General features: G+C 39.8%; 1 protein-coding gene across 1 annotated transcript in view; it reads right to left on the bottom strand.

Annotated features, from left to right (window-relative positions):
- The window catches only part of LOC111149589 (KIAA2012 ortholog), a 103,390-nt gene that overhangs the window by 12,532 nt on the left and 78,321 nt on the right, over positions 1-12,537 (bottom strand). The window contains exons 16-17 of the mRNA XM_022506758.1: positions 3,879-3,969; positions 1,769-1,925 (exon numbers count right to left, since the gene is read on the bottom strand). Of these exons, the coding sequence (XP_022362466.1) occupies positions 1,769-1,925; positions 3,879-3,969 (248 nt within the window). The remainder of the gene's footprint in view (positions 1-1,768; positions 1,926-3,878; positions 3,970-12,537) is intronic.

The raw sequence follows: 12,537 nt of genomic DNA, 5'->3' as shown, positions 1-12,537 counted from the left end.
TTAGAATGGAGCTGGTGCCGAGATGCTCGGCTTCAGCCTTTCCTTTAATCCTGCTGGGTCTAATGCCAGAGCAGGAAAGAGGAGCAGAATACACTTTCTGATCGTCCCCTTTTTTGATGCTAAATCATGATCTACAGAGTTGGATCAAAGTGAAGCAATTTTTAACTTTGATAGATTGCTATTGCTACAAATACTGTTTAGTTTAAATCAAAGCCAGCTTTATTCACCGTTGCATCATTTGCTAACTTTCCAGAAGTTTCTCAAGCAGATGACCACAACCATGTCAGTCTTCACCTTTCCCCATGGGCTGGGACAACCATGGAGAGTCCTCCTAAGAGAGGATGGCAGAGTGGGGACGCAGCTACCCACTCAGTGCCTATAATATTTTGACATAATAAAATACGTATTTGGTCTTCATCCCCAGTCTCTGGCATGGAGCTCCTGAAGCCATTGTAATTCCTAGAGCATAAATGTGGAAAGAGTGGCTTTTGTTTTTCATTAACACAACTCTTTCCAACCACACCTGAGATTGTGTTAATGAGGTGATTTTAGAAAGCACCTTAGGAGGGGGTGCTGGTTACCAGGGGAACCAACCGTGTTATTAGAGGGTTGGAACTTTCAGCCCAATACCGCAACCTCAGAGGACGGAGAACAGGCTAGCTTGCTTTAATCAATGCTTTTATCGATCAATGCCTGTGTGATGAAGCCTCCATAAACCTGAACCAAACGAGTGTGGCTTGCTGCTGGGTTGGTGAACACATCCACGTGCAGGGAGGGGGGCACACACCCTCACCTCCATGGAGACAGAAGCGCCTGCATTTGGGACTCTTCTGGACCTTGGCCTATGTACCCTTTCATGTGGCTGTTCAGTCGTATACTTTAACATATCCTCTGTAAGGGGCGCCTCGCTGGCTCAGTTGGTGGAGTGTGCAACTCTTGATCTTGGGGTTGTAAGTTTGAGCCCCACGTTGGGTGTAGAGACTACTTAACAATAAAATCTTTGGGGCACCTGGGTGGCCCAATCGGTTAAGCATCTGCCTTCGGCTCGGGTCATGGTCTCAGGGTCCTGGGATCGAGCCCCACGCCGGCTTCCCTGCTCAGTGGGAAGTCTGCTTCTCCCTCTCCCTCTGCCCCTCCCTCTGATCACTCACTCCCACTCTCTTTCAAATAAATAAAATCTTAAAAAAAAAAAAACAAAAGACAAAAACAATACAATCTTTAAAACATCCTTTGCAATAAATCAATTATAGCAAGTAAATGACTTTCTGAGGTTTGTGAGCCATTCTAGTGAATTATCAAAACTGAGAAAGGGGTTGTGGGAACCCTCTATGTATCGGTGACAACCTGGGACTTGTGACTGGTGTGTCAAGTGGGGGCAGTCTTGTGGGACCGCGCCCTTCTCCTGTGGGGGCTGTGCAAACTCCAGGCAGGGTCAGAATTGAACGATGGGGCACCCAGTCGGTGTCCTTTGAGCTGGAGACTGATTGATGTGGGAAAAGACTCCACACATCTGGCGCCAGAAGCAGTGTATAGGTAACTGAAGTTTCCTTTTAGTACCCTTGTAGGAATTAGAAATGGGCACCCCATCCTTTGGGAGAATGAAGCCCATTGCGGGGATGCAGGGCATGGTGAGTGAACCACAGACTGGATTTCAGCTCTCACTTGTCCCTTTGCGGTTCCCATAATACAGAGTAAGCACTTACGCAACTGTACATGGGAGCCCACTGGGAGCAAGCTTTGGACCAGGCTCCTGGATGTTTATACTCACGCTGATGTCGCCTAGAGCCTGCTGTTTGAACAGTCTCGCTTCAGTCCTCCCCTCCGATCCTCTTGGAAGAAGAGAGGCATCTACAGGACCCAGCCTCTCTGGGGACTCGTGTCCTGGGAGTGTCCCGGGCAGACGGCGTACATCATAGTCTCTGCCCCTTGAAGAAAGAGCGAAACAACAGGACCAGACTGAATCGAAAACTCTGCTGGACAAGGAAGAGGAAGAGTCAGCAAACACTGAGCCCCCGTTCCTGCGGCGCTGTCATGGGCATTTTACACACTTGGGTTAACCCTCTTTTCCTCAACACTTCCCTGAAGAAGATAGAGTAACAAGTCGAGTCTTCCCTTTGGGATTCTCTTTGGTTAAATCCTCAATTTAGACCGCAGAAGAAATAGTTTGCCTCTCTGGGGTTGCGCATTTATGCCTTTGGTTGAATGACACACGGTTGTCGAACCAAAGGTCTTCTATCAGAGGCTTAGCTGAAAATAAATGACCTTTAAGAAAGACTGTCTTAGGAACATGCCACTATCCATCCACTCTGTTATGCCCTTTGGAATTCTATTCCTGATGAGATCTGGCCACCAAAAGGTCACGTGCTGTGTCTGTGTGATCCCTTGTAGGATTGCTGTCACTGACTCTCTGCCTTGAGGAGAACAGGCTTATGTTCTCTGGGCAAAAGGGCCCCTAAAAAACAGCCACGTGGGTTTCAGGAAAGTGGCAGCAGCAGCTACCTCCCCAAGCATCCGTCTCTTAGACAACAACAATGCACTGGTTCTGGGCATTTTATTTTCTAGCTAAATCAGTATTACATTCACTGTGCTATACTAGTACAGGGCCTTACTGGAGAAACTTGAGAAATATTTGTTGAATGAGGTAAATGGAATTTCCTGTAAATATTTGAGTCTTTAAATCCTTCAATGTCACTCTATAAAAACCCACAGAAGATTTATCCTTTAGAATTTAATGCTAGGAAAACATTGATTTCCCCCGAGGAACAGGTGCGCTGCAAATGAGAACCACAAACCTGACTGTGTTGCTGCTGCTTCTTTGTCTTATCTTTCTTGTCTGTCTTTCTTTCTTTTTTCTGTTTTTTTTTTTTTTTTTTTGCTTTCACATTTAGGAATCTCTATTCAAAACTGCAAGTCTGATCTTTAGTTACAACGACTATAGTGACTTTTGTGAAGTGTTATTGGTGTTCTTTTTTTTTAATCCTCTGACTTAAAATTTTTTTTCTTTTTTGGTCACCTCACCTTTTTCTTAGTGATGGGGTTGCTGTAAGTCATTTGAATCCATGGTGGAAAAAGCCGAGGTATAAAAGCTAAGAAATGGAATTTTCCAGGTAGCTGCCTCCACACCATAGTGTGCCTCCCTCCCTTTGTTCGTAGAGAGCATAAAGCCTTTTGGACCCCGGAGAGAATCCTTACACCACGGGGCAGGCGAGGGCAGGTTCTCAAGTCACTGACCTCATGGGAGGTCACAATAGGCTATGGTTCCAGCTGCCAATGCCAGATGGGGCTTAGGTCAAGTGATGGGGGCTACAGGCCGAGCCTTGGTCAGTGAGCTTGGAGTAAGCCCAGAGAGCGCATAGGAAGCACTTACTACGTGTTAGCTACTTGTGTTAGTATTATTAAGTACTATTTGTTTTACCCAGAGCTGACTGAATGCTGAGAGGAGAAACCAAGGCTGAGATGACAGACTCCTCCTTTCTAGGCGCGTTCATAGATCTCAGCTACTAGACAAACGGAGAAAGTGGTTTCCATGCTGTTAAACTTCACTCCTCACCCACCTAGCCAAAGAATATGGTTGAAGGAGGAAGCATGTCACAGTATAATCCTCCCCAAGACTCCGTTTCTGAGACAATCATTCTAGACGTTCGAGTATGCAGCTAGCCTGAGAATCTTCGTGCTTAGAAAAGACAAAAATTAAATTAATTACAAACAAAGAAAAAGGAGGGGTGCTTGGCTAGCTCAGCCAGTAGAGAATGTAATTCTTGGTCCCGGGGTAGTGAGTTCAAGCCCCGGGTTGGGTGTAGAGTAGTGACTTTAAAACAAACAAAGAAAAATGAAACAAAAATGGAGCAGTCCATGTCATTACAACTTTGAACACTTACGTCTTTCGGACAGTATCTGCCTCAGGGGTCTGGACGTGATCAGCCAGGGACGCTCTTAGAGGGTCAGGGATGATACTCCTCAGCTCCTGGTCTGTGAGGACAAAGAGCATCCTTAATGCAAAGGACAAGAGGTAACAGAAAACAATCCCAGACATGGGGAAACATCTGCTAGGTTCGAGTCAATGACATGTAGATTAGCACAGTGAAGTATGTTATACCTAGAAAACTAGCAAATGCTGCACAAAGCAGTGCTGGCCCATAGCAAGTGACATTACAGTTAGGAGACTCTTTGGGAAAGTGATAGGACAGTATGTACCAAGAACCAGAAAAATGTTTTCGTCTTTGATCAGGAATCTCACTCCTGGGTATTTATCATGAAGAAATAATTCAAAAGAACAAAATTTTGGCCCAAAGTTGTTATAACTTTGTTATTAATAATGAAAAATTAAACAACTCAATAGTGGGAGATTGGGGAAATAATTCATGATGCATTAATTTGACATTTAAAATTATGGTTAAAAAGATAATAAGCAATATGGAAAATATGGTATAAAAAAGTAAAAATGTAAACTATAGAATAGTGTGTTAGAACTCTATAAAATACATATGTAAATAAATAAGGGCTATAAAAGAAAACAGAAAAAGAAAATAATGTTAGACTAGGAGGGCTCTGTGTGTTTAGATTTCTTCTTAAAACCCCAGTGTGGTTATAACATTGAAAATGAAATTGATTAGGGGAGACAGGGTGGCTCAGTCATTTTAGCATCTGCCTTTAGGCTCAGGTCATGATCCCAGGGTCCTGAGATCAAGTCCTGCATCAGTCTCCCTGCTCAGTGGGGAATAGGCTTCTCCCTCTCCTGCTGCCTCCCCCATGCTTGTGTGCACGCACCCTCTCTCTCTCTCTCTCTGTCTCAAATAAATAAATAAAATATTTTTTAAAAACCTAAGAAAAACTAGCCTGGGTGGCTCAGTGGGTTGGGCCTCTGCCTTCGGCTCAGGTCATGATCCCAGAGTCCTGGGATCGAGCCCCTCATCGGGCTCTCTGCTCAGCCGGGAGCCTCCTTCCCCCTCCCTCTCTGCCTGTCTCTCTTCCTGCTTGTGATCTCTCTCTCTATGAAATAAAAAAAACTTAAAAAAAAAAAAACCTAAGAAAAACTAGAAAAAGTGAAGTCGGCTGCTTTAAAATCTTTACAGGAGAAATAAATAGTATTATTTAACACTTTAAGAAACTTACCTAATTGTAAAATTTAAATAAGTATAAGTTACCATATGTCAATTTTCCCTCAATAAAGAAAAAATGTTAATACAAATAAAATACCTAAAACAGGGTTGGCACTTGGTAGAAATAAACAAGAACCAAAAAAACCTCACCATGATCACTCTACTCACATACAATTATTGCAAACATTTTGGTGTATGCACTTTCATGCATATATAATATATACTCATTTTAATAGAATTTTAAAAAGTATATAGAATTTTAATTTACTTTTGTTATTAGAATTTCCCTTATTGGAAGGGGAGGTGAACCATGAGAGACTATGGACTCTGAAAAACAATCTGAGGGTTTTGAAGGGGCGGGGGGTGGGAGGTTGGGGGAACCAGGTGGTGGGTATTAGAGAGGGCATGGATTGCATGGAGCACTGGGTGTGGTGCAAAAACAATGAATACTGTTACACTGAAAAGAAATAAAAAATTAAAAAAAAAGAATTTCCCTTATAATTAAATATTCCTAAAAGTGACTATAATAACAGCATAACATTTCACTGTACAGATGTACCATAACAGATTTAGCCAAATGTAACTTAAAATTCAGATTGTTCCAAATTTTTTATAATTAGTAAGAACTTTGTATGACATATCCTTGAAAGATATGTTTTTGATTATTTAAAGACCTACTCTTTGTTCACATCTATGATTATTAAAGAAAATAAGCATTTAAGGCACAGTGTTTTCTGCTAAATTGTTCCCCAGAAAATTTGTACTGATTTATCTTGAGAAAATGGTCATTTACTTCATTTGTCACATGCTTATTAGATATTTACTACATGCCAGGAATTGTGTTAGGTACTGGGAATACAGTGGGGAATAGGACGGAAACACCTAGTCTCGGGGTGCTTAAATTTTATCGGGGAAGATGGATATTAACACAAAATAGAACAAAACCAAAAAATAATAAAAAAAAAAACTTTTAAAAAGGAAGACTCTAATATGCAGTCTCTATTTCTCTTTGAGCAGTAGATTCTTCTGTGAATTTATTTTTCCTCAATTTTGTTTATAGGTATTATACCTTTAAGGAAAGATTGGAAAGGAAAAAATTCACCTGTCATCCTACCAACATCACCCCTTAATACTAGTTAATCCATTTTTCAGCATTCAAAGTTGTCTGTGACACCTTCACTCCTTCCCAGCCCAGAGCATCTTTGTCACTTGTTTTTTTTTTTTTTTTTTCCCTGTCATTCCTAAACTTGAAGGGTGGCATGTATTGTGTCCCATATCAATTTCCCAATCTAGCAGTGGGGACAAAATTGTTAATGTACGGGGTGCTTGGGGAAATTGGGAAGGTTGATCGGGGTGGTACCTTGGAATTTATTTTGTCTTGGATCATATGGAACATTAACAGAATTGTGATACGGGGAACTCTGGAGGTGGGGGTGTCGGGGGGTGGTTCCCTGTCCCCAACGTGGCTGGCTCAATAAAGCCATAGCACTGAAGACATTCACAGCTCCTCACAGCTCTTTTGAACTTTGGGACAGGGCACTATAGGACCAGCAGAGGGCGCATTTGTATTGACCAAAACCCGAGGTCCTACATGGGCATAATTTCACCAAGTTGATTAGCACTGTAGCCCCGGTCAGTTCTGGGAGGGGGACCCTAGAAAAGAGCTCCTCGCCGCCCCCGCCCCCACCTCTAGTATAATAACCTGATATTTAGGAAGTATTGGAATAGACTAGTGTACAACTTTTTAAACTGCTTTTCAAGAATCTGTAAAATATTTTGCGAATGCAGAGCATAGAAAAAAATACCATATACTGAACACCCATGTTCTTACCACCCAGCTCTGTGAAATGCTAACATTTTGCCATATCCTGATTCACATTTTTTCTAAAGAAATAAAGTATTTCAGATACTGTCCAAGATTTTTTTGTATCCCATTCAATCCCATTTCTTTCATTCTTTCCTCGGTGGTAACCATTCTCTTAAATTTGGTGTTTGTCAGTCGAACACACTACCCCAAAATATGGAACCTTTGCATATTAAATATTTCAAAATATGGAACCTCTGCATATTAAATATTAAATATTTCAAGGGCACCTGGGTGGCTCAGTGGGTTAAGCCGCTGCCTTCGGCTCTGGTCATGATCCCGGGGTCCTAGAATCGAGCCCCGCATCGGGCTCTCTGCTCAGCAGGAAGCCTGCTTCCTCCCCTCTCTGCCTGCCTCTCTGCCTGCTTGTGATCTCTGTCAAATAAATAAAATCTTTTAAAAAAAATAAATATTTCAAGCTGAAGGAATTTGAGGAACAGCAAGGAACGGCAAAGGAAGAATTCGCTGACCACTGCCCCCTCTCCCCTGAAGCAGGTAGTAAGATCTTCAGGGTGGCTCCTATGGTTGAGCATTTGCTTTCCACTCAGGTGGTGATCTCAGAGTCCTGGGATCAGCCCAGCCATTGGCTTCCTGCTCAAGGGAGAGTCTGCTTCTTCTCCCTTTGCCTCTCCCTGCTTTGTGCCATTTCTCTCAAATAAATAAAATTTTTTTTTTTTTTTAGATTTTATTTATTTATTTGACACAGAGAGAGAGATCACAAGCAGGCAGAGAGGCAGGCAGAGAGAGGGGGAAGCAAGTTCCCTGCTGAGCAGAGAGCCTGATGCGGGGCTCGATCCCAGGACCCTGAGATCATGACCTGAGCCGAAGGCAGAGGCTTAACCCACTGAGCCACCCAAGCGCCCTTCAAATAAATAAAATCTTAAAAAACAAACAAACAAACAAACCTACCCACGAAACCCTCATTTGAGAGATGCTCTGCCCACCCCAGGGGAAAGACACATCCTTTTCTCTGAAGACCGAGAAACTTCAAGAGGAATCCAAACAGACCTTTTTAAATGTCTCCCAATTTATTACCCTTAACCCCTTCCCTTTAAGTCCTGTTGTATTTTCCCACAACTTTCCACTCTTCATCAAACCTAGTATAAAAATACTCAGCTTTGGGGCACCTGAGGGGCTCAGTCAGTGGCGCGTGCAACTCTTGATCTTACCAGGGTTGTGAGTTTGAGCACCATGTTGGGTATAGAGATTATTTAAAAATAAAAAATACTTCAAACAAACACTCAGACTTAAGCATTTCTTTGGGGCCTCACTTTTTTTTTTTTTTTTTAAGACTTTATTTATTCGAGAGATGAGAGAGAGAGAACACAAGCAGGGGCAGAGGGAGAGGGAGAAGCAGGCTCCATTGCTTGAGCAGGGAGCCCAACACGGGGCTCGATTCCAGAACCCTGAGATCATGACCTGAGCTGAAGGCAGAGGCTTAACCCACTGAGCCACCCAGATGCCCAGGATCCTCACTTTCTTATGAAGGTTCCTGTGTCACATAAAATTTATGTTAAATACATTTGTGTGCTTTTCTCCTCTTAAATTTCTCTATGTCAGTTTAATTTTAAGGTCTAGCCAAGGACCCTAGGAAGGTCAAGGAAAAGTTTCTTCTCCTACAGTGTCCTCAGACATATGTTTCTGTCTTTGCCACGTTTAAATGCATTTATAAACAATGTATAATACTATTTCACACATTAAATCCTTCTATCAATAGTATCATTTATAATAGCTTTTGCAGCTTATTTATTTTGCTTAATGTTTTGTTTTTGTGATTAATTCATGAAAATACCGTAGTTTCCACTCATTTATTTTAAGCTACCGACACTATTCCATTGTACAAACATACCACAATTTATCCATTTTGGGGCTGATGGCTGTTTTATTTCCATTTTTTTTGTGATTACAAACAATGCTGCAATGAACCTTATTGAGTAAGTCACTTTTCATACATGAAAGAGTTTCTCTAAGTATACATGGGAATAAAATTGTTGAGTTGCAAGGTACATGCATCTTTAATTTTTTGGATATTTCCAAATTGCTCTGAATTTCTAAAACGCCATATCCCATATCCTCATCAATAATGGGTGTTTGTGGACTTTAAAATTTTGGCTAATCTAATATATACACACACACACACACACACACACACACACACATATCAGATTATACATAATATATAATATATCTTATATATATCTATATATAGATAGATATAGATATATAGATTATATATCAGATTATATATAAAGATTATATATATCATATGTAGATTATATATATATATCAGATTAGCCAAAACTTAAAGTCCACAATATGCATGTATATGTATATACATATATACATATATATGTATATACATATATATACACATACATATATATATATATATATATAAAATTTTCTTGGTTTTGTTTTTTGTTTGAATTAGAATTATCCTGATTAGCTGCAAAGTTGACTTTTTTTACACAGCCATTTACTTAGGGTTCCTCTTCTGTTAATTGCCTGTTCATATCTTTCAGCCATTTTTTATTTGGGTTGATTGTCTTTTCCTTCTCTATTTGTAGCAGTTCTTGCTGCATTTTGGGTATTAAAGCCTTGTTGGTTTTATGCACTGTAGATATTGTCTTTTTGTCTATGATTTGTCTTCCCCACCCCCAAGATTTTATTTATTTATTCATTTTGGTAACCTCTACACCCAACATGGGGCTCAAATTTACAACCCGACATCAAGAGTTGCACACCCCGTGACTTGCCTTTTAACTTTTAACTTTAACTTTGTTTTTGCTGTCTTGTCAAAAATTTTAAAATTTAATATAACCAAGGTTGTCAATAATTTTCTCTATGGTTTATGTTTTGAATCATGGGTAGGAAATTTTTTCCTTTCCCAAATTCATAAAGATATTCTTCTATATTTTCTTCTAAAAAATTTAATATCTTCTAAAAAATTTAAATTTTGCCTTTTTCAGGGGTGCCTGTTTGGCTCAGTTGGAAGAGCATGAGAATCTTGCTTGATCTTGGGGTTGTGAGTTCTAACACCATGCTGGGTATAGAGATTACTTAAAAATAAAATCTTAAAAAAATTTTATTTTACTTTTTCAAAAAATACACCTGATATTTTGTGAGGTAAAGATTTAAAAATTGGATAACGAGTTATCTCAAAATTATATACTGAAAAATAGTTATATATATGTATATGTACATATATATATATATATTTCATTCTTTATACTTTGCCATATATTGTTTCCATATGTGGGTGCATTTATTTCTGGATTCTCTATTTTCTTCTATCTGACCCTAAGCCAATAACATATGGCCTTAAAGTGATTTTTGATATTTAATATTTTTGATATTTTAGAATTTGGACTCTTTGTTTTTCTTCAAAATTTTATTGGTTATTTTAGACCCCTTTATGAATTTTGGGATCAACTTATCATGTTCTTCCAAAAACCCAACTGGGGATTGAGAAAAACCGTAATTGCACTGAATTTGCAGATTAATTTAGGGAGAAACTAACTTTTGTTACAGGGGGATAGCGAAGACAGAGAAACACATTAAACTACACCATGAGGAAGCAACAGCAAAATCTAGATTGTGGGAAACTCCATAGGACAAGTGACTCAATTTCTTAAAAATAAACTAAAAGAGGGTAAAGGAAAAGAAATGGAGGGAACCTATAAATTAAAGGCCACACCAGCCAACTCCAAACAAACTCTGAAACAATTATAATAATTATGAGACAGTTATGGCATTGAAAATACAGAATATTCAATTATATTAAAGAATAGTTCTAATTTTTAGGTGCAATGGTGATATTAGGGTTATGTCAAAAATGTCTTTTCTTGATATATATATATATATATATATATATATACACACACACACACACATACATACATACATACAAGGGTGTATGGGCAAAATGATATAAGACTGGAAAATTTGTTTGAAAATAATATGGAAGGGAGGCGTCGGGGATGTGGGTGAACAATATCGGCCAGGAGATGGGCCCGTGGGATTCTTGTGCTGTTCTGTTCGTCCTTGTGTATGGTTGGGGTTTTCCATGATAACAACGATCCTAACATTGCATTATAAATTGTGCTTTATGTTTTGACATGCTATTGTTTCTCCACAATTGAGTTTTATGTATTGTTCTATATTTAGTAATCTTGCTGAATTTTTGTCTTCTAATAACTTGTCTTCTAATAACTTGTCTTCTAATAACTTGTCCATGTAAGTAATTCTATTGTCTAGGGATAATGACATTTCCTTCTTTCTGTCTTTTTCCTTTCTTTTGGTTTCCCTACTGTGCTACCCCAATGTTGAAATAGAAGCAATGACAGAGGGCGTCCTTACCCTACCTAGTTCTTTGTCTCGAGAGAATTCTTTTAAATTTCCACCATTAAAGTGGGAAGTTTACTGCAGGTTTTTGGTAGACAGTCTTTATTAAAATTGGCAAGTCTTCCTCTGTTCTCATTTTGATCATTTTAAATCATGAGTGGGTGAATATCATAAATTTATTTTTCCTTTTGTAGCCAGTGAGATGACCCTAAGGTTTTTCTCCTTTAATCTCTTGATGTGAATTACATAAACAGAAGTTCCCATATTAGACCATCTTTGAGTTCCTGGGATACATATACATACACACACACACACACACACACATACACACACACCATATATCATAAAACATTATATATTTAAATATAAGCTTAAGGACTTGATTGGCTAATATTTTATTTAGGAGTTTTGCTTCTTTGATCATAAGTGAGATTGGTCTGTAAATTCCCTTTCTTATGTTGTCCTTGTCTCTAGTTTCAACTTCCTTTTTTTTTTTCTTTTTTTAAGATTTTATTTATTTATTTGACAGAGAGAGAGAGACTGCGAGAGAAGGAATACAAGCAAGGGGAGTGGGAGAGGGAGAAGCAGGCTTCCTGCCGATCAGGGAGCCCAATGCAGGACTCGATCCCAGCACCCTGGGATCATGTCCTGATCTGAAGGCAGATGCTTAATGACTGAGCCACCCAGGTGCCCCTGCTTTTTGGCTTTGATGAACTTGGGTCTCAAGTTAGAAATAAGCTTTACTTCCTGGAAGGTGAAGAGAATTTTCAGGATCAAGGGGCAACAGCTGTGTTTTGGGATTCTGGGGACTTCCCTGGGGTTTCCATTTTGAGTTAAGCGGAATGAGCCAGAAACATTCTTAAGGATGGACCACTTCCCACCATGAAGGATTTTGAAATACTTTCCAGGAGCAAAAAATAAAGACGTAACTGATTGTGTAGTTCATCCCGGCTGCTAAGAAGCAGCAGATTATTCTGAACCCAATACGGGAGCTGCAGACCGCAGAGCCTGGCAGGCTACAGCGACTGTGTAGGCCTCACAGGGAGCAAATCAGGAGCAAGGAGCCCCGACGGACATCAAGTCACAAGTGGATACCACTTTCCAGGCTGCAGGTTCTGGGGCCGTGGCACCATCTCAACTCCCGGGCACACATTTCTGATCTCTTTATTTTTTCCATAGCTTTAGGAGAAATTTTTGCAACACTGGCTACTCCTTACTTCTTTGCCCAGG

This window comes from Enhydra lutris, unplaced genomic scaffold (assembly GCF_002288905.1).
Source record: "Enhydra lutris kenyoni isolate GAN:26980312 unplaced genomic scaffold, ASM228890v2 scaffoldscaffold1, whole genome shotgun sequence".
In the NCBI taxonomy this organism is placed as follows: domain Eukaryota; kingdom Metazoa; phylum Chordata; class Mammalia; order Carnivora; family Mustelidae; genus Enhydra; species Enhydra lutris.
This window is presented reverse-complemented; position numbering and strand designations above follow the sequence as displayed.